A 25870-nucleotide genomic window follows, 5' to 3' on the forward strand; every position below is an offset into this window, starting at 1 on the left:
TTCCATTTAAATTTTATGAATTTTATATTTATCTTTGTTAGCTCAGTATGATATCAACAAACAAGCAAGAACTTACATTCAAGCAGAATTGGGTGGATCTGAATCCTGGCTCCATCATACCCTGGACAGATAATTTAACTTCTTAGGACCCCATTTCTTCATCTGTGCAATGGTTTAAATAATAACTTTCAAAATGAGTAATTGTAAGGTTTAAATGATCTAGTGAATAGAAAGCATTTTGAATACTGTTCTCATCCAGGGCACCCGCCTTCTTCCTGAGGGAAAGCCAGACGCTCCTCCAGGAGGTCACACGTGTGGTTTACACGCACCAGTGGGCCAGCCAGGGCTTTTCAGGCATCCGGCACCCTCTTCCCCCTTATGATGCAACAGCGCTTTGCTTTGCTTTTGGAAAATTACCTCTCCCCTCTTAACAGGGAGACTTAAGGCCAAAGTGAGGTCACTAAGACCCAGGACTTCAATCGTAAAGGGAGAGATGCAAGCACAGAATAAAGGGTGGAGCTGATTTAGGTAAGATCGGTTCCCGATCCCTGATACACTCTCCATGTCAGGCTTCTCAGCAGATCCTTGGAATCTCTGAGATAAGTCTATACCCTTCCAATAAATTCCCTTTTGCTTAAGTTAACCAGAGTCCTTTTTGGGTACCTGAAATCAAAGAACCCTAACTGATGGAAAGGATCATGAAAAGTCCCAGTCCCTCCTCCCCCCGCAAGGGGGCAACCTCCAGGGGACAAGGGCCTGGTTATGGGGACAGATGCATCTTATATCCTAAGCACCAGGTTTACAACTTCTGTATCAGGACAGTTTCCATCAAAACCCAAAGTCTCCCTTAAGCTAACAGTGATTGCCCATCGTTAACAAGGATACTCGCTCTATCAGTGCCAGGCCTCAGGAAAAGGCCAACACACTGACTGAGGAGAGAGGGATCAAGTTCATCTGGGTCAGGCTGAGGCTTCAAATGACACATCGCGCTTAGTAAACACTTCCTAAGTGATCCTGCAGCCTTGCACCTGAATTCAATCCCGCACTCCCTGGGGGTCTCTCTGGCCCAGACGCCATGGCAGGGGTTTCTCCTTCTCGCTAAATGCATACGCATTTGTACAGGCCACAGAAGTCCTCGAGGGACAGAAAGCTAAATTTATACCTTCGATTAATCTTCCCAAATGTTTCTGCCTGCCTTCGGTCTACACTGAGTCTCCTTTTGCCCAAATCACCCCAAGTACCCACTCCCATTAGCAGGCAATTACACAACTGCAAACAAAAGCTATTAACCGCCGTTTTAAAAAGTTTCTCAACTTTGAATCCATTCTTCCCAGTATCTCCAACCTCTTCCAACATCCTCTTTCAGGAGGCTTGATTCCCCTGTACGACAACCTCCCCACACCCCCCAATCCATTAAGGCTCCTAGGAGGCCAGGCCATTCGCTCTCTCCCTAAATAGGCCAAATTCCTACGCAACCTCTTACCCGGTCCAAATTTTAGTTCAGTGCCTCGAACACAGAAGCACCTGTCTGCGGCAGGCACCGTGCTACGGACTGGGAACACAGCCTTGAATCAGGTGCAGTCACTGCCCCCAAGATGCTAACAGACCACAGGAGAGAGACATTAAAAAAATGATTATAGATGGATAAGTCTCATCAGAGAGCAGGGTGCCAGTGGACCCTATGGGGAGACATTCTACCTCGCCTACAACCCTAGATAGGCCTCTCCTTGATGAAATGATGTAAAAGACGGGGAGAGCTGAAGGAGGGGGACAGGGTGGACAACAGGAATCAAGAGAACTGTTTCTCTTTCACTTGGGGCCTTCTGGACAGCTGTCCCCAACTCAGGAAGAGGTCATGTTCGAAAAGTTTATTTTCCCATTCATGGATTTAGAGCTCATAATAATAAAACTTTGTTTTTCCACAGAAATACACTGAGAAATAGTGGCTAGGTTTCCAGGCTGGTCCACTGGCACCCAATTATCTATAGTGTGCTGCACCATGTACAGCATTTTTTAACCAAACTCGTTTCTATGGGAAACGTATGCTGAGTCCTGATGTCCTGTGCTCACAAGTCCCCCTTTTCCTCACTAACTCCCAGCAGCTCCCTCACAGAGGTCTCTCCAATCCAGCCCCCAGCCCCCAGTCCCACGGCCTTGGTTCAGGCCAACCTCATACCGACCCACGGCCTTGTGTCTGCGCCACAGCAACAAACTCAAAGCTCAGCCACCTGATCTTCAGCTGCCCCTCTCAGCCCTCTCCCCGCCTCCCAATGCTTCAGCCAGTCACTTTTTAAGGAACAAATGTGAAAATCTTTCAATGGTTCCCACTGCTCATTCGTTCTCCTTCTCAGCCTGGAATTTCCCATCGATTTTTCAAGACCTAACCCCTCTATCCAATACAACTTTTTACTTATTTCTACTCTAGCAGCTTATCAAGTTGTATTATAATTTGTGCTCACCTATTCAACAAATACGTGAGTACCTACTAACGGCCAAGCTGTGTGCCTTCGTGGAGAGAACACGCTGTGAGGACAGAGATTAGGTTCTATTTGCATCTGCCCAGGCACCACTCAGCAGACACTATATTACACTATATTATATTATTTATTAATATCATATTAATATATGTTTTTTTCTTCCCAGGCTACAAGGCAATTCCCCCCCAGGGATGATAGCAATTTATACCTTCAACTAATGTTTCCCAACATGTTGGCCTGCCTTCAGCCTGGCAAGAAAAGAATCTTTTTCGTCACTTAATGCCAGATTCTCAACGTTGGCTTCCTCAACTGCAGCAGCAGAGGTCTTAACTTAGAGTTGAGTTCATATCTTATCTTTGGTAACTTCTAGCTGCTTGCTCTTAACTGACTTAATCTCTCAAGTTTCCTTATTTGGGAAATGGGGATAATACTACTTACTTCACAAGCGGGTTTAAACATTGATTCCCAAACCCAGCTGAATATCAGAATCACTGGGAACTTGAAAAAGATGCAGAATGAAAACGAAACAAGAAATCTGCATTCTTCAAAAGCCCCAAGTGATTCGCACGTATAGCCAGATTGGAAACCAGAGATTGGAGGCTTAAATTATTCGTGAAGTACCTGTCACATTAACGCTCAATACCCAGGTGAGGGGACTTCCCTGGTGGTCCAGTGGGTAAGACTCTGTGCTCCCAATGCAGGGGGCCCGGGCCATCCCTGGTCGGGGAACTAGATCCCACATGCATGCCACAACTAAAGAGTTTACATGCCGCAACTAAGAGTTCGCATGCTGCAACTAAAAATCCTGCACACCACAACGAAGATCCTACATGTGCTGCAACGAAGACCTGGTGCAGCCAAAATGTATCAACAAATATGTAAAAAGAAAAAAGAAAGGGGAGAGATTAATTTAAAAAAAAAACAACAATACCCAGGTGTGCTGTAGAAAATGGGATTCTACCCTAAGGAACAGTGGTGGGAAAATAGGAGGAGCACGGGGAAGCGTTCTGGGCATAAACCGTACATGGAAGGAATTACATGACATGATATTCCCCTCAATTCCAATTAGAATCACCAGAGCCACTCTGGAAAGCAAGCAAACTGCCAGGAGACACATATTCTCTCAGCCCAGCCTTTCAAGATACTAACGGTGAGAAGTCCAAGCAGACAGGGGTGAATTTTTCCAAAGGTTAAGGTTTGTTAAGTGAATGTTGAAAATTTCAAAGGGGCCGGGACCTCAGAAAGAGTTGGCAACAGATGCAGCTGTTGGCAGCTGCAGCATCACCTATTACATCCGTGTTCTTCAAAAGGTAGCTTAGAACACAGTGATACTGGCAATGTGCTATCCTCCAAAACAAGCAGGACTGTTCCTATTTTCTCGGTGTTTCTCCAGCACCAGAATAGGGGTGCACAGCCCTGTTCCTTCCCATCACCCAACTTGTGATGAAGGAAGAGAGCCTGCCTAAGGCCGGGGCTAGACTTGGATGGTTCAGGAGTGTCACTGCACCTGCCTTTCACAGTCCATGGATCCTTAAAAAGAAAATACAGAAAGGGGATTAAACTAATTCTGTCCAGTTCCAAGACTCAGACCCATGGGTGGAGGTGACAAAAATGCTATACAGCATACTACAATCAGATATAACCCCTAACCCAATGTTCTGAAGCATCCTGCTTCCTTATAATGAAAACCTAAAAATCCTGCTTCCAAGAATTAATCCTACAGGTATTTTCCAACACGTGAACAGAAGGAGGTACAAAAATGTTTGCTGGGACTTCCCTGGTGGCGCAGTGGTTAAGAATCCGCCTGCCAATGCGGGGGACACGGGTTCGGGCCCTGGTCAGGGAAGATCCCACATGCCACGGAGCGTCTAAGCCCATGCGCCACAACTACTGAGCCTGCGCTCTACAGCCCGTGAGCCACAACTATTGAGCCCGCATGCTGCAACTACTGAAGCCCGCGCACCTAGAGCTTGTGCTCCACAACAAGAGAAGTCCCGCTCACCGCAACTAGAGAAAGCCTGCGCGCAGCAACAAAGACCCAACGCAGCCAAAAAAAAATTTAAAAAAAAAAAGTTTGCCGTGCGGCTATAATAGCAACACACACTGGACACTCCTCAATGCCCACCAAGAGATGACTAGCTACATAAATTACGTCGTATCCAAAAGAGGCAGCAGAGTAGGGATAGAGGAACTTAAGACACACAACCATGAAGCTGTGCATTTTAATTTACAATTCTTACCAATAAAAAGGATTAGTTACAAAACGGGAATTTCTCTATACAAAATTAGGATTTATTTTCTTTCACAAAGAGAATCTGCTGTCATGTCTTGCCTTGCCAAATCAAATCTCAAATAGCTTGCTTAGCTAAAGTTATTCCCCAAAGATAGGTAATCCAGACAAAATTAATAAAAATTATCAGCTTCTTAAATGTGTTTAAGAGGAAGAATTTAATGAACATTTTGCCTTGAACTGAAGAATTCTAAGGAATACTTGTAACCTTCAGAAAGACTACTGCTCTCAGGCAGTTGAGCTGCTGTGACAGCGTGTAGACTAGCTCACTTACCGTGAGAATCTTCTTACACATACAATGAGTCTCCACTCCTGCACAGTGAGTGCAAGCATGACGTAACAGGAAGAAGGGTTTCTAAAATTTTACGAGTAAATTTTATTCTGGCCACAGGTCAACAGCAAACATATGACAGTTAGGGTTCAGATTCTCCCCGCCGCCTATTTTACCATATAAATTAAATATGAAGAGGTACACTCGAACAAACTTCATGAAAAACGAGGAGCGGATTTCAAATCCCCACTTCCTAGAATAACACACGTCACTGCTTCAGAGTGGGGCGAAGAGTCATACTCTTAGCACACAGTGTCTCCTGCACAGAACCGCTGGTCAAAATGTTCAAAGCCTTCTCTAGTTGACTCAAAGTATGGCAGCCACTCAGCACTGCTCCTAGCAGTTTGCTTTCAGAATAAAAATATAAAATAAGAACCTGTGTGAAACGTCACAGCCTTCAAAAAGCTATCCGGTGACAAGCCTAGCTCTGATGGAAAAAGCCCACCTGTAAAAAAAGGAGCTGTGGGTGAAGATGGTCTGATGTACCTTCATGACTCGAAATAAAAAAGCTCCTCAAACACAGATGATTCTAAAGCCATTACACCCAAAATCACGTGATTCACTTAGATGTGCTTACAACAGCTTCTAAATAAGATCTACATACAGAGGAGCTGCACCCTCCTCACAAGTAACTGAAGCATATGGCCATGGGGGTGGGGAATGGGGGCTCGGTTTAAAAAAAAAGACAACTTAAAGAGGGTTTAAGGTTCTCCCTCCACTCTACTCAATAAACATACACCCAGAAGGAGAAGGAAGTCAAATCAATCAATGCCCAGGCACCTCTCAAAGAGAGCTTCTCCCTGTGGCCAATGTGCTTTGGAACTTTCTAGCACAATACAAATCCACTACTCTGGGTACACACAGAGCCAGTATGCCCTACACGAGATGCATTGGGATTATGCCCACGGTTAAACACAGCCCCTGTGTAAGATGCAACTCCACTAGGGTTTTGATCACTTAGGATAAAAAATGCCTAGCAAGGACCTTCAGGCCTCATTAATACCGATCTGTGGTCCTCACTGACTCAGCGGTGCTTTTTTTATCAGAACAGCTGAAGAGGTGGCAAACGGTGGCAACTGATATCAGGCCACGACTATCCCAAAAGCTGAGGAAGCTCTTCATCTGCTGTCCGCCTTCTGCACTACGGTTACGGTTCTGCCACCATAAAACGCTGGGAACAAGGCCTCTGTGGCCAAGCCTTGGCAAAAGCCAACAAATAAAGCGAACTTGTCAGAGGCAGGACCAATTCATGGGCAATCTCCTCTAGCTGGGAGTGTGAGGCTGGGGAAGGAGGAGGCAGGCGCGGGTGCGAGAAAGAGCTAAGAGCCCCCGGGACAGGGGTCTGGTGACCCAACACCGGATACCCAGCTTGGTGCCAGCAGAGTGGGACCTGCCGAAACCCATGATTCAGATGGAAAAGGAAGAGAAGACACCAAAAACTAAGGTCAGTTCCGAAATCTGCCCAGTTGATATTTGTTCTTCTTAGCAGTAAGGACTTGAATGAGAATCACGAAACTCGAGGAACATGTATTTTTTCTTCAGGATTTAAAAAACTGTTGTCTTGTACTGAAAGACTACATTCAGTGTGGGTCAGGTCCAACAGCGTTAGCTAGAACTCGGTGGTAAAGGTCACCCGGCACTGGGAGGAAACGTCATCTGAGTGGAGGCTGGTGGGCAGGCCAGAGGCCACTCCGTCACTGGTCCCCGAGCCTAAAGCCCTGTCCCCAGTTGTGTCTCCCGCCTCCGCCGTTCTGGTCGGCGGCTCGCCTCATGCTAGCGGGGGGCACACCAAACCCTGACACCCCTCCTCTCCTGCTGGGCAGCCAGCGGTACCTAGAGCAGAGGGGGGGAAGAAACAAAAGGAGAGAAAAGCACAGTCACTTCTCCACGCAGTTGTCCATCCCATCTCCCTTCCTGGGGTTCCCACGGCATCTGTCACATTGAATTACGTTCGTCTGTGGCCACGGAGAGGCTGAGGACAATGTCTTATTGCACTTTGCCTTTTCAGCACTTAGCTCAATGCCCTGACCACAGAAGTCACTCACTTTTTATGTTTTCTTTTTAATTTACTAAGCTTTCGCACTAACTTCACACTCTAACTTTTTTTTTCCCTGATTATAAAAGCAATTCGTGCAGGAACAGTATGGAAACAAAAATATTACACCCACGAGCCCAACAACCAGAAAGAACCATCTATATAGCATTTTAGTTTATGTAACTATGGCTCTAACTGGCTCAAAGGATACAAAATAAATTCAGTTCCAAAGGACAAATCTGCAGCCAGCGTGTTTGAGCACCGCCCGGCATCACCACGATGCTGCTGGGTTCTTGGGCGTCCATCAAGGGACAGCAGGGAAGACAGCTTTCTGTCCTGGAATTTGGGTGTGTTTTAAAGTTGATTCATAGTTTGCCCTCCAACTGCAATCTTTCTCTCATAGATGGTGGGAAAGCTGAGGCCCGAAAAGGTTAGCTGATTTCTCACCTTACAAATTAATAAATTAAGTCCCAGAACCGCTAAGAAAATGTAAACCCAGGACTCTATGTTCACAATAGTTTTTCTAACTACTTCCCTTCCTTGACTATTAGTAAACTGAGAATGTATTTTAACCTATTCCACTAATCAGATCCTGATGATTCAATTTCTGTCTTGAAGGCAGAGACCGTGATCTGATACCTCTTTTTAAACCCCTCATGGCACCAAGAGCAAACCACGAGGGGTGACTTGCCCACATCAGGAAGCCTGCAGAGTTCAACCTTATCATAAAGCATCTCCTTTACACCAGGTGCTGCATGTTTATAAGTGCCTCTCATCTTCACGACTGCCCTATGAGGTTGGCCCTACTATTACCCCATTTTATAGATGGGAAAACTGAGGCAGAATTGAGCAAAGCTCTTCTAAAGTGACAGACAGGATTCAAACCCAGGCAGCCTGACTCTGGAGCTCGTGCCCCACACCACTTCCTACACCTCACACTTCCGCAGGACACACAGCATGAGATTCAGGTGACAACAGTTAGTGACCGGAGTCCTCATGTGTTTACATCAACCCAGTTAGTTGCACGCTCCCTCCCCAAAGACAATTAAACCCCTTGTAAACAGAAAAATAACTGTGCACAGAAGAGGATCTGTCTACTTTTCTAAGTGGAATGCAAAATAGTGATACGACTTAGAATTCTATAACTCGCATCCTCCCTTTTAAACAAATACAGTTTTATCATTACATCAACATGTATTTCCAAGCGCTGGTTTCCCAACATTCATGACGTTCTGGCACAATAACATTCCTCCAAAGTATGTAATAAATTGGAAGACTTAAAAAAGGCAACACCAAGGCTGTCTTGCTTTGCTTCTTACTCTGAGACAATATGGAAGCCATCGCCACTGCTTAAACAGATAGTGAAATTAAATGCAAGTAATTAGTATAAAAAGATACCCAATTATACATAATCAACAAAGATTTATGGTAATTTCAAAGCAGTTACTGCTTTTGCAAGGAGCTACATTTTGTCATCTGATCTTTATGCAAAATTTAACAGAAGGGCTTCCACCAACAGGGAAAGCTCAAGTGGAAGGCAGGCTCCAGTGGGATGTCGATTTTGCCACTAGAATCCCATACACGTTGTTGCCCACAATTGAGAAATCTCTCCAAGCCATTAAGTCAGAATATGGCTGTTTAAAGTAAAATAGTTCTTGGCTGCCCCGCAAAGCAACAAATTTTTTTTTTTAATGATGCATCTGCCATCTGACTTGATAAACCTAGATCAAAAATCCAAACCTGCTGTTACTGCGTCCTTTGATAATTAGAAAGCAGACTGGTCATTTGGTTTTTTTTTTAGCCTGAAGGCAACTCAAGGCTCACACGAGAAACAAGTTTCTTCTTATGCTCTTAACGAAAAAAACAGAACAAAACAAAACAGGGCTTCCCTGGTGGCGCAGTGGTTGAGAGTCCGCCTGCTGATGCAGGGGACACGGGTTCGTGCCCCAGTCCGGGAAGATCCCACATGCCGCGGAGCGGCTGGGCCCGTGAGCCATGGCCGTGAGCCTGCGCGTCCAGAGCCTGTGCTCCGCAACGGGAGAGGCCACAACAGTGAGAGGCCCACATACCGCAAAAAAAAAAAAAAATACAGCAATAGTGTACTTCTCTGTTTGTATACTGTATTTCACCATAAAAAACCTTCCTCTAACCTATAAAAGTAGAGGGAAGGGGTGCCTACTCAAGTTTACTGCCCTCATTGACCCCCTGGAAGAATGACAAACTGGAAAACATTAAAACGAGCAAGATGTGAAAAGGGTTTTTTGCTTTTTTTTTTTTTTTTTTTAAGCTTCTAAGTGCTATTATTGCATACGCCCGACTGGAGATTAAGCGTGATTGTCAGGCCGGCTGTGACACCCAGATGGTGATTTCACTTGTCCCGTCTTCGACAGCCTTTTGCTTCACTGACAGAATGGTCACACTACTTGAACGCTTAAGTGTGTCAGCATCTCTGGGGGCTCATCAGAATCCCGCCCCCCGCCCCAACTTCAGGAGCAAGGCTGAGAGCTTGTATTTGCTGAGCATCCGCTACTGTGCTGCTAACGGTAAAGCCCACCTCCTGCAGACCCGTGAGACAGGGCCTCCCCCCAACACACAGACTCGCAAACTAGAGCTCGGGGGATTTACTAAGTCACTTTCACAATATATGAACTGGTAGACGACGGGAATGGGATTCCAACCCAAGTCTGTCTCGAAACCAAAGCTGTGCCCCTGGCCTCCTCACTTTAGTAAACTCTGCAAACAGAGAAAGAACACGCACATCCTCCCAGGGGGCGGGACTATACAAGCCTCCCATCTCTCATTTTAACGCTGAAAAGTCCTTTAAACATTCTGGTCTATAATATTGAATATAAAGATGTTTTAAACTGCTAACCAATGAGACTACTTACCCTCTTACCCCTTCCTCAGGCAAAATCTTAGGTAAAACTGATAACCCTGTCACCCTGGCCCCCTGCTGCACACACCGGATGCACACAGGCGTGCCGCCTGCTCTGCAGGGCCCACGGCTCCCCGGGACGCCTAAATCTAGGCTCAGCGGCCCCTGGCTACGAGGGCTCCAGGAGAAGACCAGGCCTTGGCTTGGAGTGACCTGGGCAAGTCCCTGATTGGCTCACATTGCTCCATCAGACTGAGAGGGAAACCTCACCCCTCACAGAGTTTTTATCAGGATGCTGACAAACACGGACAATAAGATGATTATCAAACGAGAGGGGGAAGAAACACTTACAAAAACTGAGGCGTGGATAGAAAATTCCTTCCTCCCAAGTCCATTGGGTATCTGAACATGAGGAAGAAATAAAGATGTCCAACAAGATTTCCAATTAGCTCATTGATGACCCTGCAAACAGAGAGCCAAATGAGTTTAAAGACATTCAAGCAGTGAAGTGAGACACAGCAAGTTTTAGCTAATAGCAGAGGGAAGAGATCCTTCGTGGCAGCCTGCTTCTGGTCGCTGGGAGTCTGTGACAGCTCGACAGTCGGCCCTTTTATAAAGTCTGAGAGGCACACGCATTCTGAATGAGAAGCAAATCCGTCCTGCTGGACCAATGGGGCCTGTGCTCTTCAAGGCCAGCTGCCCCTCTGACATCTCTTTCAAGCCCCTGCCCATCCTCAACATGTTGTTTTTGCTACTTCCTGCCTCAGGAGTTGGGGCAAGCCGCAAAGCAAGCTTTTGAACGCTTTCAGTCACGAATACCATATTTGCAAAACGTGGGTAAAACTGAAGGCTGGCAAGAGAGAAGCATGGGAGTAAGGAAAGGAGGGATGAAAAACGTCCACTCCCTCGTTCCTGGAACCATGGATCACGTCTCCCTCACCTCTTGGGTCCCTGACTGTAAGACATCACAGAGATCACTCTGGAAAGCTGACCTTCACCTTGTAATCCTAAAATAAACACTGCCCTTCTTCAATCTTCCCATGGCTGACACACAGGCCACTTCAAGGTTTTACAGATCAATTCTTACTGTTACATATCCTTCTCCGCCTCCGCCTGCAACATGATTCCTCTTAGGGACAAATCACCGTCTACAACTGCTCCCAGATTCTGCCCTTCTGGGCGGCAGGGCAGTTTTACCAAGCCCCAGACTTGCTCTACTCTAAACAGAATCTGTTTACTCGATTCATTCCCTTCTCCCTGTGGATATGCAGCAGAAGTTAGGACCATATAGAGCAAAGAGGTCATCGCATTAAGAACTAGCACGAGCAAAATCCGTTTAAAAATGTTAAAAATATTTTGTGGTGTAAGAAACAGGAGTTCTTAGAATAACTGCATCTTGAAATCATCCTTCCAAAATTCTGACTGGATGCATTCAAGATTTTCCTAAGTCTCAGGTCTAATTCCAGACTAGAAATTTGACCCCGTTTGGCCCAAACTTCTATACTATTAAACCACTGACAAAACTTCCCATCTGAGAATCTGTGCATTTCTGTGACTGGTGAGCAGTTTCCAAGGCATTCTGGAAATGCCTTAAGAATTAAAAAAACAGGAATTTTACGCACAGAGTTGGCTTGGATAAAATTAGGTCTATATTTGCTCAATCTGGACAGTGAATCCAGAAATAAATATTTATTCAAAAACACATATATGGAAGCATACTATAACAACAAACAACAACAATAATAAAAAACCATTCAGTGCTAAATGTGCTTAAAGCCCTGCAATTTTAATCAATTACATCCAAATGAAATTATTTCAAAAGTATAAGGTACCAAGGTATCAACGTTGAGATTCTTTGAAGTGTTATAAAGATTAGAGAAGGAAGATAAAGAATAATGGAAGTCTTCCAAGGGTTAGTTTGCAATTAAATAAATCTAATATCACTTACGAGCCTCCGATGATATAGTTGAATCCAAGGATAACCCAAGGTAAATAACAGGCCTAGGAAAGAATACACACAAACATGAATACACCTACAGAGGATACAGCTGCTAGGGGGCTGAAATGGGGAAGGTTCTATTGAGAAGGGCTTTTATAACACACCACTGTAAAGCAATTATACTCCAATAAAGATGTTTAAAAAATAAATAAATAAATCCTTTGGCAAGTCACTGCAAAAGTTCCTTTTAACAATCTAGCATCATTCCTACTGTTTCAAGCCTTCTTATTTATTTATTTATTTATTTATTTATTTATTTATGGCTGCGTTGGGTCTTTGTACTTTGTCCAGTTGCGGCAAGCGGAGGCCACTCTTCGCAGCGGTGTGAGGGCTTCTCATTGTCGTGGCTTCTTTTGCTACAGAGCATGGGCTCTAGGCACATGGGCTTCAGTAGTTGTGGCATGCAGGCTCAGTAGTTCTGGCTCGCAGGCTCTAGAGCGCAGGCTCAGTAGTTGTGGCGCACGGGCTTAGTTGCTCCGCAGCATGTGGGATCTTCCCGGACCAGGGTTCAAACCCATGCCCCTGCACTGGCAGGCAGACTCCCAACCACTGCGCCACCAGAGAGGTCCCTAGCATCATACTTATTCAGATATTAGCAATTGGAGACAGAGTACTTTGCCCATAGTTTTCAGATCCAATACATACCCTGCTGAATTATAACAAATAGCTTTAGAAAGAAGATGAGTGTCTGGGACTTCCCTGGTGGCACAGCGGTTAAGACTCCGTGCTCCCAATGCAAGGGGCCCAGGTTTGATCTCTGGTCGGGGAACTAGATCCCACATGCATGCCACAACTAAGAAGCCCACATGCCGCAACTAAGGAGCCCACCTGCTGCAACTAAGACCTGGTGCAAGCAAATAAATAAATAAATACTAAAAAAAAAAGAAAGCAGATGAGTGTCGTATGGATGCTAATAAAAACATGGTCCATAATAGAGTCACATTAAGACTCCTGCCAGCAAATTGTTACCAATCAGCTATAAAACACCCCAACTTTTTAGGTTCTCCTTTTACATATTTCACAAAATTACTTTGAATCTTTATCACATTACACATTGATCTCTTGAACTAACACTCTCCCAAGTAAGACAGCTCTGCAGATGAATTCAACATTTGAGCCCCTGTAAAAAAAAAAAATTAGCAAACAGAACCCTCCATTAAGTAGGGTTGGGAGACCAGAAGGGGGAGCTCTCACGCCCTGTTTCAACAGCAGAGCCCAAGAGGAAGAAGACAGACTTCTTTCCCTGCAAGGACTCAGCCAATGAAAAGCTTTGTTTACCACACCTCTTGACTTCCTTTTCCTCTTTATAGAAAAGCGCTCTCCTTCCCTTTGCATGTACGGACTTGCTCGTGGCTCACCATGGTTGCAGACCCCGAAATGCAGTTCTCCACTGATCCCAAGTAAACCCATCTTTGCTGCAGAAGTATCTGGCAGCCTATTTACTTGAGGTCAACACCCCTTACCAGTTTCAAGACATCATACTAAGAGCTAAGGGCGTTGCAAAAAAACATCGCAAACTGGTAAAGAAAGGGTTACACATCAATAGCTTGAAGGCAGAATGCGGTGACTACTATAAGAACACAGCAGAAGCCCAAAGGCAAGACCAATTCCAGGGAGGAGAGGCAGGAAATATGTTTAGTCCCCCACTCAAATTAAGAATGGGCAGGATTTACATGAGAAAGAAAATAAAAAAGATGTTACAGGTGGAAAGCTGTGAGAGAAGGCACAAAGGGAAGTGTTTGGGGGTGGGGGAGACCAATCTGTTTCAGCTTAAGTGTAAAATACATAACAGGCAATGATAAGAACAGACTGAAAGAGAGGGTTCCGGGCTTCCCTGGTGGCGCAGTGCTTGAGAGTCCGCCCGCCGATGCAGGGGACATGGGTTCGTGCCCCGGTCCGGGAAGATCCCACATGCCGCGGAGCGGCTGGGCCCGTAAGCCATGGCCGCTGGGCCTGCGCGTCCGGAGCCTGTGCTCCGCACTGGGAGAGGCCACAACAGTGAGAGGCCCGCGTACAGAAAAAAAAAAAGAGAGGGTTCCACATGAGTGTCCTTCCTCCCCTCCCCCTACCACACACACATACATGAGATCACTCAGGACACATGCCTAAAGGGCCTGAGCTCCAGAGGGAGTGAGAAGTAATAGTCAGCAAAGGCCTCAGGGTTGGCTAAAGAAACCCAGGGGGACTGAGGAGAGGAGAAGGGGCTTGCCTACGGTTTACTGCTCTGTAGTGACCTCTTCTGCACGTGTCAGAAAGTACATCTCTGGGCTGAAGAGAGGGATTTCTGCAAAGACAAATGAAAAGGAAATTTTCCCAGCTAGGTTAGAGTACCTTAAATCGTGTTCCAAACCAAAATGATACAATCATGTCTCTGTTCAGCTGGGCCCAGACATAAAGTACTGACATGATCAGAGGAATCATCAGCAACTGCAAAAGAAAGGAACACGTAAAGGCCCCAGAGGCACTTAAAACAGAGGCTTAGCGTAAACCTACCTTTTTTTGCTTTTTAACCTCTCCCCTCCAAATAAATTCTCCCATGGTTATTCAAAAAGCAGAAGGAAATTCAACTCATCAGAATTACTTAATCATGCAATGCATGCTTTAAAATCCTCTAATAAAATACAACACAATTATATTATTTGGGATGGATTCAGAAATATCAGGGTCAAGCTCTGTTACTTGGAAAAAGTATGCAATAAAGCTTTACTTACCATGTATTCTCCATTTTTTAAAAATACATATCCACACACATGCACAGAAAACACTGGATAAACCATCGTTCTCAATGTTCATACATTAATACAGAAGCCAGAAATAAGCAAGGACAGTAATGATTTAGGTAACTCACATAAGAGCTTCAAAATACCATATAATTAACCACGCAGTTAATGCAATTTAAACTTCTGTCAAAGGTCATTAACAGTAAGTCTGAAACACATGAAAGGCCAAATAGTTTCAAGGGACACTTACCTGCATATCCATCGCTAAGCCAGTAATCTGGGTTTGTAAAGTTAAAGATCAGACACAAATAAAGCATTCTACACCTAATAAAAGTTGATTTCATTCCAGTTTTCTGAAGGAAAACACTTTTCTATAGTTCAGGTTGCTTAAAACACCCCGGAACACAAAGGTATCTAATAATCTTCACTGTGAACACGCTATTAAACTATCCGATGACGAGGAAATAGTAGAAATTAACTGCTTTGGCACATGACTCAGTTTGGTTGCCTGTGTCCTCCGTGCCCTGCCACTGTATTTCAGTAGCTCTCCTTCAATTAGGAGATGGAGGGGCATGTGAAACATGCCTCTGAAACAAATAATGCGTCTGTTCACATTCAGGGCTCCACAGCACAGGTGAAGTCCAAAACAATCTTTTTATCTTCCCTTAAAGGAGGGAAAGGGCATCCAGAGTGCCACAGTTTTCTGGCTCTTGGCCAGGTTTCAATGGACACTAAACCCCAAAGCCATTCTGAGCTCACCAACTGTGCACAGGACTTGAGCCACCAAGCCCCTTCTGCTGCTCTCACTATCTGTAAAGGTCTGCGGCCGGAAGGCTGCTGACAGCTGTGGTTGACACACAGCAAGCAGAGAGGCATGCTGTGTCCTTTCCCAGAGCCAGGCACTTACAGAGGGACCAAATTACCATTTAGGACCTCGAGACAAAGACAGCACTAAAGTCAGAAAGGATGCTGGTTGTAAATTAATTTTCTGATAAGGACCACAGCTTTCAAAAGCTATCTCATGGCACGGAATCTCTCTGAGCTGCAGTCAACAAGCTGCCACACACCAGAACACAGAGAACTGGGAACAAGAAGAGGGAACAGTAATAAAACTCAACCAAATGTGGAAAAACCCCACAAAGGCAATGGTAGGGGAATGCATCACTCCACAGCTATGTGATTTACTACTGCTTTTGACAAGAACTTTCATGATTCTTAACTATTAACTATAGTAAACAAAGATGCAAATACTATCATTTAAAATATTATGCAGATTACTGCCCATTTCCCCAAACCTGAAAAAAAATCTGGTTATTTCTGGCCCAAAATGACAGACGGAAGGATACCACGATGCAAATCCAGTTGAAGAGGAGCATGAATAAATAGTCTGCTGGCCTCCCATCAAAAGCTCCTGGAAACAAAAATAAGCCAAATGTCATGGTTCAGAATTTCGGAACAAAGAGACTTCTATGTTGAGGAATACTTCAAAAAATTGTAGAGAAAACACAAAATGAGAATATTTTAAAACCACTCCTCGGAAGTAAAAGAAAATTTTAATATATAAAACCGTGTCCACAATTAAGCCCTAAAGTAAAGTTGCCCGGGTGTCAAGGCTAATAATCTGTGTTCCCCTAACTGAATTCCAGTCCGTAAAATGCTCTGCTCAACTAGCACGAGCCAAAAGAAACCCAAAGAGAGGACAGTCAGGTCCACAGCTACTGAGACCCCATCCGCTGAAGCCCCTCACAGCCTGCTGGCCTTTCCTTCATGGCTCTCATCATGAGACGGAGACCTATTCGTGATTACCTGGTTAATCCCTTCTCCCTCCACTAGACCATAAGCTCCGTCAGGGGAGGAACCATGTCCGTTCTGCCTACCACTGTGGCTCCTCCACACAACTAGGCTGGGAAGCACTTACTGTTGTTATGACTGGAGACACGCGCACACGTACGCGCACACACACACGCACGTGCACACACACACGCACGCGCACTACCGCACAGTCCGGCACTGGGCTCACCAAGAGGATTCGGTCTCCGTCTTCCAGGACCTCACATTCTAGCAAAGGAAAACAATGGTGGGGGAGTAGGGGGCAGCCACACCTTTCCATGGCCCTGACTCTTCCTACCATATCTGTGAGGGACAAAGGAAAGACCTACACCCTCTTTTGGCAGATGAGGAAGTACAGTTACATGACCAAAGTCACATGGCTTTTAGAAGCAGAGTGAAGTCGAACTACTAGTTTAGTGTTCTTTCTGCTACGCCACATACTGGGCTTTGTCTTATTACTGGGCAGAACAATCAACATGGGCCCAGCTCTCCCTTCTAAGGATGAGCCTCATGCCTCCAGCTGCAAGACTAGGAGAGGGGCGGAGAAAAGAACAAATGACTGTAAGTTCCCTCTATCTCGAACGGTTACCTCCCCCCCACACACCCCATCACAATTACATGATATATATAGTCCATTTAAAAAAAATAATCCTGGGCTTCCCTGGTGGCGCAGTGGTTGAGAGTCCGCCTGCCGAGGCAGGGGACGCGGGTTCATGCCCCGGTCCAGGAAGATCCCACATGCCGCGGAGCGGCTGGGCCCGTGAACCATGGCCGCTGACCCTGCACGTCCGGAGCCTGTGCTCCGCAACGGGAGAGGCCACAACAGTGAGGCACGTGTACCGCAAAAAAAAAAAAAAAAAAAAAAAAAGAATGGCTATGGGATAACTGTTAAAGATGAGTGATGATTAAAAGGGGCTCATACTGACACATGCTACAACATGATGAACCTCCAAAATATTATGCTAAGTGAAAGAAGCCAGTCACAGAAGGACACATAAAATGTCCGAAATGGGCACATCCATACACAAAGTAGATGAGTGGTTGCCAGAGGCTGGGAGGAGGGGGAGGGATAGAGACTGCTGGCTTGGATTTTTTGGGGGGTGATGAAAATGTCTGGAATTAGTGGTGATGGCTGCACAACTTTGTGAAGATACTAAAGACCACTGGGTTGTACACTTTAAAATGGTTAAAATGAGGAACTTTATGTTAGGTGAGTTTTCTCTAAATGAAAAGGAAAAAAAATAAAGAGGTTCATTAACCTTTCTCTCTACTTTTGTATATGTTTGAAAATGCCCCATAATACAATTTTTAACAAGTGGTCACGGATCATCCATATTTAATCTAGAGTTTACTATTGATATAAAAAGAAAATTCCTCCCACAGCTTAAGCCTCAATGAAATCATATCAGAGGGGTAGAATGCTAAGCAAGTTGGCAAGGGAGAATGAATATCATATATTCTGGTAGATTTAAGGATCCAATCCCTGATATGGCGGTCAGAGTCCTGGTTGTCAGTTTCACCTCAGCCAAGTCACTTCACTTGCTTGAATCTCCTGTTCTTCCTTTATAAAACTGAGGGAATGGGCTAGGTCCCTTCCAGAAGTAACAGTCTATTACCCAAAACTTTGTATTAACACGGTGATTTCCCTCTTCTTAAAAAGCACCTAACAGCAAATGCCAATTTAAGGAAAAATGATATTTGACACCGAATGTCCAACCTTCTATATCCCTGCAGTTGTGAGACTGATTCACAATTCTCAAGCATATGAGCACTGACTTAGATTTAAGGGTAGCTCAGAATTTTCTAACCTGAGCTAACAGCCATCAGGTTTCTAGTCTCTGAAGTCAGACCACATTTTCAAAATCATTTAGGCTTTGCCAAATTATATTTTGACACAGCAGTCTATCGAGTTATTGCTTCTCAGTATAAGTAACTCAGAAAAGCATATAAGGTATTGTAGAAAATAAATAACAATTCAGTAGGAAAGTTTTAAGAAAAGAGTTTTATAGCTTATCCATATAGGTAGTCATATCTGAAAAACTACCATGCTATTAAAATCCTGGCTATATATTTTTTAAAACTTGAGTGCTTCATATTGAGTATAAATGCTCTAACACAATGAATAATAATTAAAAAAAAAAAAAAAAAGAGGGACTCCCCTGGTGGCGCAGTGGTTAAGAATCCGCCTGCTAATGCAGGGGACACAGGTTCGATCCCTCGTCCAGGAAGACCCCACATGCCACAGAGCAACTAAGCCTGTGCACCACAACCACTGAGCCTGTGCTCTAGAGCCCACGAGACACAACTACTGAGCCTGTGTGCCACAACTACTGAGGCCCGCGCACCTAGAGCCCATGCTCCGCAACAAGAGAAGCCGCCACAATGAGACGCACACACACCTCAACAAAGAGTAGCCCCCGCTCACCGCAACTAGAGAAAGCCCACGCGCAGCAACAAAGACCCAACGCAAACAAAACTAAATAAATAAATTTATTTATTAAAAAAAAATTTTTTTTAAACTTGCATGTTTCAATTACAGAGACCAAGTCTAGGCTTTTACTTGCATAAAGTAGTGTTTTTCAACCCCAATTTAGGAGATATATACACTTCAGCCCAACTGTGCTGTAAAAAACAGGGACTGCTGTGTGACAAATGAGGGAGACGTCACATGAAGTAAGAGGCACACACAGGAGATGGACAAGATGTGTAAACCTCTGCTCTTGTATTTTTGTCACCTATAAAGTGGTGACACTGCTGCTTACATCTCATGATGACGCTGTGAGGATTAAAACACGAATACTCTAAGCGCCTGTAGACTCCTGGCACAGTCACTACTTACTGCGCATTTACAGCATTATGTCGTTTCTTTATATACGCCATCTGCCCTCAAAATTCCTCCAGTAAGTAAATACATGGATTAGTAAATTAGACAGAAACAATACTTAAAACAACCACAGATAACATACCTGTTTCGAGTCGTGTAGAGTACTGATATAAGAAATACAAATTGACCAAATAAAGAAATCCAGTTCCTGGACCCACAGGGAAATAAAAGGTGGCAGTAATCGGCCTCCAAATCTGTCCAGATCAAAATAAACACGGCTGTTAGTTTCTCTAAGCTGGGTGGTTTTTTTTTTTTTCTTTTAACTAAACAAAATTAACCCTTGAAAAGCATTCTCCTCAGTGATGAGAGCTACCAAATGGACATCACCAATATAATTCAAGAAAACTGAAGAAAAGTTCATATTAGCTACAATGACTTCAATGTGCAAGTCAATGGAATGAGATGGCATCATAAAATAAACAAGAAATATTTCTAAACAAGTTGAAAAAAATCAATACTAAAGACATATATGGTTAATCTTTACTGGGATCAGGCTTATAGTTATGCCTATCAAAAACGAATTACAGTATAACTGAATCACTTTGCTGTAACACCTGAAACATTGTAAATCAGCTACAGTGGGAAAAAAAAAGAAAAAGAAAAAAGATTTATAAAGATAATTTCCAACAGTATAGTAATTATCTCTATTTAGGAAAAGAATACACTGGGATGACAAACCTTGTCAAAATAATGTCATATTCAAAAGATAGAAGTAAAACAGGAACTTTCCATTCAAATCAATGTGCTATTTAGGCAATATGGATACATAACTTAAAAATATTCCCTTCCCCCCAAAAAACTACAGAAGGTCTACAGTGAGAAGTAAGCCTCCCTCCTGACCCTCAGTCTCCCAGCTCCTTTTCCAGCGAGAACGGATCCATTTACTGTACTTCTTTCGAGAAACAATCATTTCTATTACTATTATTCCTCCCTTTTCACCCTAACTTACCTTACACTGTTCTATACCTTGTTTCACTCCCTTGAAAAAATATTTTTATAGGCTTCATAATAGTCCTTCTGTGTGGATGTCCAAACTTCACTGAAACTATTACAATGCTACAATGAATATCCTCTTTACTCATGTACATATAGGATAAATTCCTGTAAGTCAACCTGCTAGATCAAACATTTGCATTTAATTTCAGCAGATATTGCCAACTGCCTACAAAAATGTTTAACCAATTTATACTTCCTCCTAAAATGGAGATTAATGTCTGTCTTCTCTCCACAGCTTCAACATTTAGTGTATTTCAGTCACCAATCATGTTTCTAAAGCTTTAGCATTTTCTTTCTTCATTTTTCTACTCAATTTGCATTTCTTTACACATTATGGAAATTGCCCTTTCTCATTGTTGCAATTATTTTCTGGTCTGTCATTAGTCTTATGCTTTTGTGGTATTTTTGCCATATAAAATGAAATGTAAAAGTTTAATTTTTATATAGGCAGATGTATCCATCATGTATCACGTTTACAAGTACTTCTCCCCTCCAAGAATACAACAGTGCTCCCAGTTGTACTGTGGTTTATGTAAGAAGTGAGAAAGAGAGTCAACTTATTTTTCTAGACGGTCACTAGTTTTCCCAATACTATTTACAGAGTGACCCATCTTCTCTCCAATGATTTGAAAAACTACTTTCATCATATATTGATTCCCTTTTATAGGAAAGTCTACTTCTAGACTATTCTGTTTGGAATCGAATGCCAATACCAATACCAAGCTATTTTAATTTCTAGTTTTATAATGTATTTTCTTACCTGGCAAAGTTATAAAATTAAATAATCCCCCTCCTGTTTTTCTTCCACATATGTCACAATCTTCTTGGCTAGTCTCCATATTACTTTTCTAAATGAACGAGAACCAACACCTTTCTTATTTCACTGTGATAAAGACAGTTTCCAGCCAGAAAGTCTTTCATACCTTCCTATTGAGCTTTCGATTTCTATCTTTTTTATACTCAACCACCAAAGCTGAATTATCTAATTGTTTATGATATTTGAAAACTCAGCCTCTTGCACTTTCCAAGTATACAACTCTATCTGTAAATAAAATTTTGTATCTTCTTCTTGCCTAATTTACTGGCTAACACCTCCAGAATCATGTTAAGTTATAGAGGTTGAAGAAGATGGCCTTCCCAGACTTGGAAATGCCAACATAATGCTGGCTTTTGTCTTGAGAGCTGTGTCTTATCGCATGAGTGTGAAAGATACGGTCCCTACATCAAGGAGGTCTCGATAATGGGGAGTCTGTCCAAAGAAGCAGAGTAGGGACAGGAAGGGGAACTTGTGGTCTTGGAAAAATGAGTACAAAGTCCCAAAGAACTGCAAGAGCACAATAATGAATGGGTATTGCTCACGATTTGGGTGTGGCTAGAATGGAGGGCATTAGCTGTGGGGCTGGCCAGGCACAGCTGACAAGTCAGGTTCTCCAAGTACAGAACTGTAACCCTCAGAGCTTAACTCCCTGTGGAGGAGAATGCACTTCACATATCCCAAAAGTCACTTCCAACAACCTTGAACTAAACCAGTAAAACAAAATAGGTTAAAATTCATTTTGGTTTATTCACAATTTTATCTCAGAAACAGTTGAGTCTGATGGAAAGAGCACCAGAAAGGATTTGAGAAGACAGAGACTTCAGTAGGGGCTTACAAGTCAGCAGTCCTGAGTCTCAATTTCCATTTGTAAAAGAGGAGTGGTATACTAATACTTGCTCCATTTTGGTTAATGGTTTAAAAAAAAAAAATAGTGTACTATTATGCTCATTTACATGTCCTAACTCAGGGGGTAGATTGTATAGATGAGGAAGCAGAATGAGAAAAGGCCAAATAATAGCCAGTAAGTGGCTGAGCTAGAATTTTGTCCCAGACAGCCTGACTCCAGAGTTTATAGTACTAATAAGCCCCTATTTCTACAATGCCTCTCACAAGTGACATCATTACTATGAGATATAATTAAAATCAGTAAAAACTTCTGGTACCACTATACTACTTGTATAATCCTGAAATGAACAGAGCGTAAGCTCACAAATTCACTCTCCCCGCTTTAAGAAAAAGCATTGGGGGTAAAAGACCAGAAGCAAGCAAGCTGTGGCCTTGGCTCGGGGCCTTGGAAGAGTCTGGACCTGTGAGTTTGCATAGTCATCTACCCAGTAACATCTGTCCTTTGACTCCCGCCTTCCTCATCTCACAGATTTTGTAAAAGGTTGGAATTAAGAAAGCAGATTAAGAAGGTGCTTTGTAAAAAAAAATTTGTGTGGGCATACAATTATTACAATCTTTTAGGAGACACGGGCTGACCTGGTTTTTACAAATTCACATTTTAAACTCCCCCCGGATTCCTCTCAGTTACTCCAGGCCTGATTTTGGAAAAGAAACCTCAGGGGTTTTCTGACTACATTTTTCACTAACACTTGATGCCATGATGCTATTTTTAGCCACTGTGTGCACCTGTGCTTTGGAAATCAGTGTCTGTCAAAATACCGCACACTTCTTTTCCCAGTTCATTATGCTTACCCTTGAGGTACACTTGCTCTCACTGATCTAAGGGACTTAGTATTATTTTTACATCACTTTAAAATTATAATCTGAAAACACCAGGAGATAGCTCATCTCTTCAGAGGGACACAGTGTAATATATTTCTGAAATCTCCCTTGTAGGTAACCAACTAAATCCCCTCCTCTCCTCTGATATGTAGATAGTTACGATAAGGAAATGGCTTTATTTTCAGGGCTGGGAGTGGTGAAGGCAACTTTCGAGCCTAGAAAGCCTGCACTGACCCGTAAGAAGCAGCCAGGGGCAGTGCAAAGAGCCTGGGACTTGCAGGCAAGCATCTCACTTTAACCCCACAGCAATCCCAAGGCCGGAAGCATAATCACCCACCTTTTCACGAGGAAAGCTGGGCCCTCATTAGAGTTGAGGTAACCCTCCCAGAGTTCCTCACTGAGCAAGAGCAAGAAGCCCACGTGCTCCCCGGCGTAGAGGCCTTCAAAGAAACATCAGACACTGCTCGTCGTCAGCTGCTAGTCCGACAACTTCTGTTGAGTGTTTAGTTCAACCATCCTTCAACAAAAATCTCCCAAACAATGTGCTACTGAAATCATTACAAACGCCACCCAGAGTCTAGGGCAGGTTTTTTTAACTATCAAAAACAAAGATTTTTCTGCAACAATACAGACTGGTTGATTTGGAGTTAAAGAAAGTCTGCCTGGGTCATCAAGCAAGTAAGAATGAAGAGAACCCATGTGCCAAACGCTGATGTTAGCAAACTCTGGCTTTTCTCTCTCTTTTTTTTTTTTTTGGCAGGAGGTGGCGGTGTGGGGGAGAGGAGCCGGGGGTGGGGCTGGGGGGACACTAGACAGGCAAGAAAATCAAATGAAAGGCACTCAGTCTCAACTGAGGACGTTAAACCAGCTATTAGGAGCCATCAATTCTACTCCTAGGTACGTATGCATACCTATGTTCACCAAGACGTGTTCCAGAATGTTCACAGCAGCACTACTCATTCTAGCCAAAACTAGAACTACCCAAAAAGCCCGTTACCAGCAGAAAGGGTAAATAAATGGTGGTCTGTTCACACAAGGGAACAATATAAGGATGAGCAATCTATAACCACATGCAACAATGTGGGTGACTCTCAAACTGTTGAAAACAGGCTAGACACAAAAAAATACATATTGTATAATTTCATTTATAGAACAGTAAGAAAACTGGCAAAAACCATCTATGGTATTAAAAGTCAAGACAGTAGTTACCCTTGCAGTGGGTAGTGACCAGAAGGGAGCAGCAGGGAGGTTTTGGGGGATGCTGGCTGTGTCTTGATCTGGTGGCTGGTTATATACTGATGTTCAATTTTTGAAAATTCAACAAGCTATAAATATATAATACATACACTTTCCTGCTTGAATACTGCAACTCAACAAAAAGTTTAGAAATGAAGCTATGAGCTCACCCTTAGCTACAGACCACAGCAGAACTGTCTTATGTGGACAGGATTGCAAAGGAAAGATTTTAAAGCTGTACATACCAGAACACTTGCCATAAAGTTCTAAATCCAAACCCTGAGGCTACTTCTATGCTCAGCCCACAGACCAAGTTCATTCCCCTTCCAGTTACGGGGCTATATGACTCTCTTTCCCAACACACTCAGATGAGCCTGCTAGGGCTGCTGTCATCAGGCTAAATGTGAGAACATGAGCAAAAGCTTGGCAAATAAATATCAGCACCAGGCCTGGTCACAGACTCGGTTGGTGCTATTTCTTTTTGTTCCCGGAAACAAATCAGAGAAATTGAGAGTACATATCTTCCCATTTCCAGTCAGGACGCCTTTAGTGGGACAAAAAGAAGGATAATAATCCAGCAGTTACGTTTTAATTTCAATTACAAATTAAAATTAGAATATTACTGCCCAAGGAGAGAAGGCAGCAATGGCAGGAATTATTATTGACTAATAAGTAAAAATAGGCACTATTTTTTTAATAGATTATCTACCAGATTATTTACTAGGCACCTTACATTCTTTATGTTTTTATATAATAGAGGCATGAAGTGGGTAACATTTCTCCTCAATTTGAAGATACTCATTTTCGTGTTCCTGAAATTCGGACGTGCCTTACCGTCAATATATTCATTTAATGTAATCTGTACTCTCCTCCCCTTCCAAAAAATTGTATTAAATTAAAGGAGCATCTTATAACCAATGGAGTTACAACACAGTTAACTCTTAGAACAGAGTTAATATGGTATTAAATTCTCCCCACTTTTAGGTGGGGAAACTGAGGCTCAGAAAGGATAAACAGCTTGCCTGAGGGCTTACAGCTTGCAAGGGGGCTAAGCCAGGCCTGGAGACCACGACTCAACTACCTGAAATCCCACAGTCTTTCTACTCTAATAGAAAAGGAACAATAATTTGCTACGACTGGTTTGAAAGAAATCACCCTCAAGAATGTTTCGTTAAACACTTAACTATGTGTTTGGGTAGACAGGATGCAAAAGAGTGAAACAAGAGCGCTTAGAACTATCTTGAACTCACCAAAATAGAAACTGAAACTGCAGCTGTCTATCAACTGGGGTAACGCGGACCTCGGGATGTTTATGGGGGTTAAGTGAGGTATCACATGGAGAAGCCCAACACAGATGTAAGGCAGTGATGTTATTTTGTCCAAAGAAACGAAATCTCCCGTGTGGGCAGCCCTGGGAGACGTAATCTCAGAAACCACGAGGGCAGCAGCAAAGTGCAGCCTCTCTTCTCGTTAATCAGGGACCAATATGGAGGCATTTCATCACTGTGTACTATCTGATCAATGAGTCTTAAATGTAAGAGATGAGGAACTTTAGGCAATAGTGGAGTGAATCTTAACATACACCTACGCCTTTCCACTTACCCAAACTAAGGAAATAACATTTTAAACTTTAGAGTTCCAAACCAACAAGC

The 25870-nt window shown here is 43.4% G+C and overlaps 1 protein-coding gene across 4 annotated transcripts in view; it reads right to left on the reverse strand.

Moving 5' to 3' along the window:
* Nucleotides 1-25870, reverse strand: part of DERL1 (derlin 1) — a 113513-nt gene that overhangs the window by 83538 nt on the left and 4105 nt on the right. For 3 of the 4 annotated variants that reach the window (XM_059995141.1, XM_059995139.1, XM_059995138.1), the window contains exons 2-7: nt 19524-19635; nt 16074-16138; nt 14978-15004; nt 14339-14434; nt 11957-12009; nt 10360-10470 (exon numbers count right to left, since the gene is read on the reverse strand). In XM_059995141.1, coding sequence (XP_059851124.1) covers nt 10360-10470; nt 11957-12009; nt 14339-14434; nt 14978-15004; nt 16074-16138; nt 19524-19635 — 464 coding nt within the window. Of the gene's footprint in view, nt 1-1032; nt 6932-10359; nt 10471-11956; nt 12010-14338; nt 14435-14977; nt 15005-16073; nt 16139-19523; nt 19636-25870 lie in introns of those variants that run through there. The other variant, XM_059995140.1, reaches the window with a different exon arrangement.

The sequence above is a fragment of the Delphinus delphis genome, chromosome 17 (genome assembly GCF_949987515.2).
Source record: "Delphinus delphis chromosome 17, mDelDel1.2, whole genome shotgun sequence".
NCBI classification, from domain to species: Eukaryota; Metazoa; Chordata; class Mammalia; order Artiodactyla; family Delphinidae; genus Delphinus; species Delphinus delphis.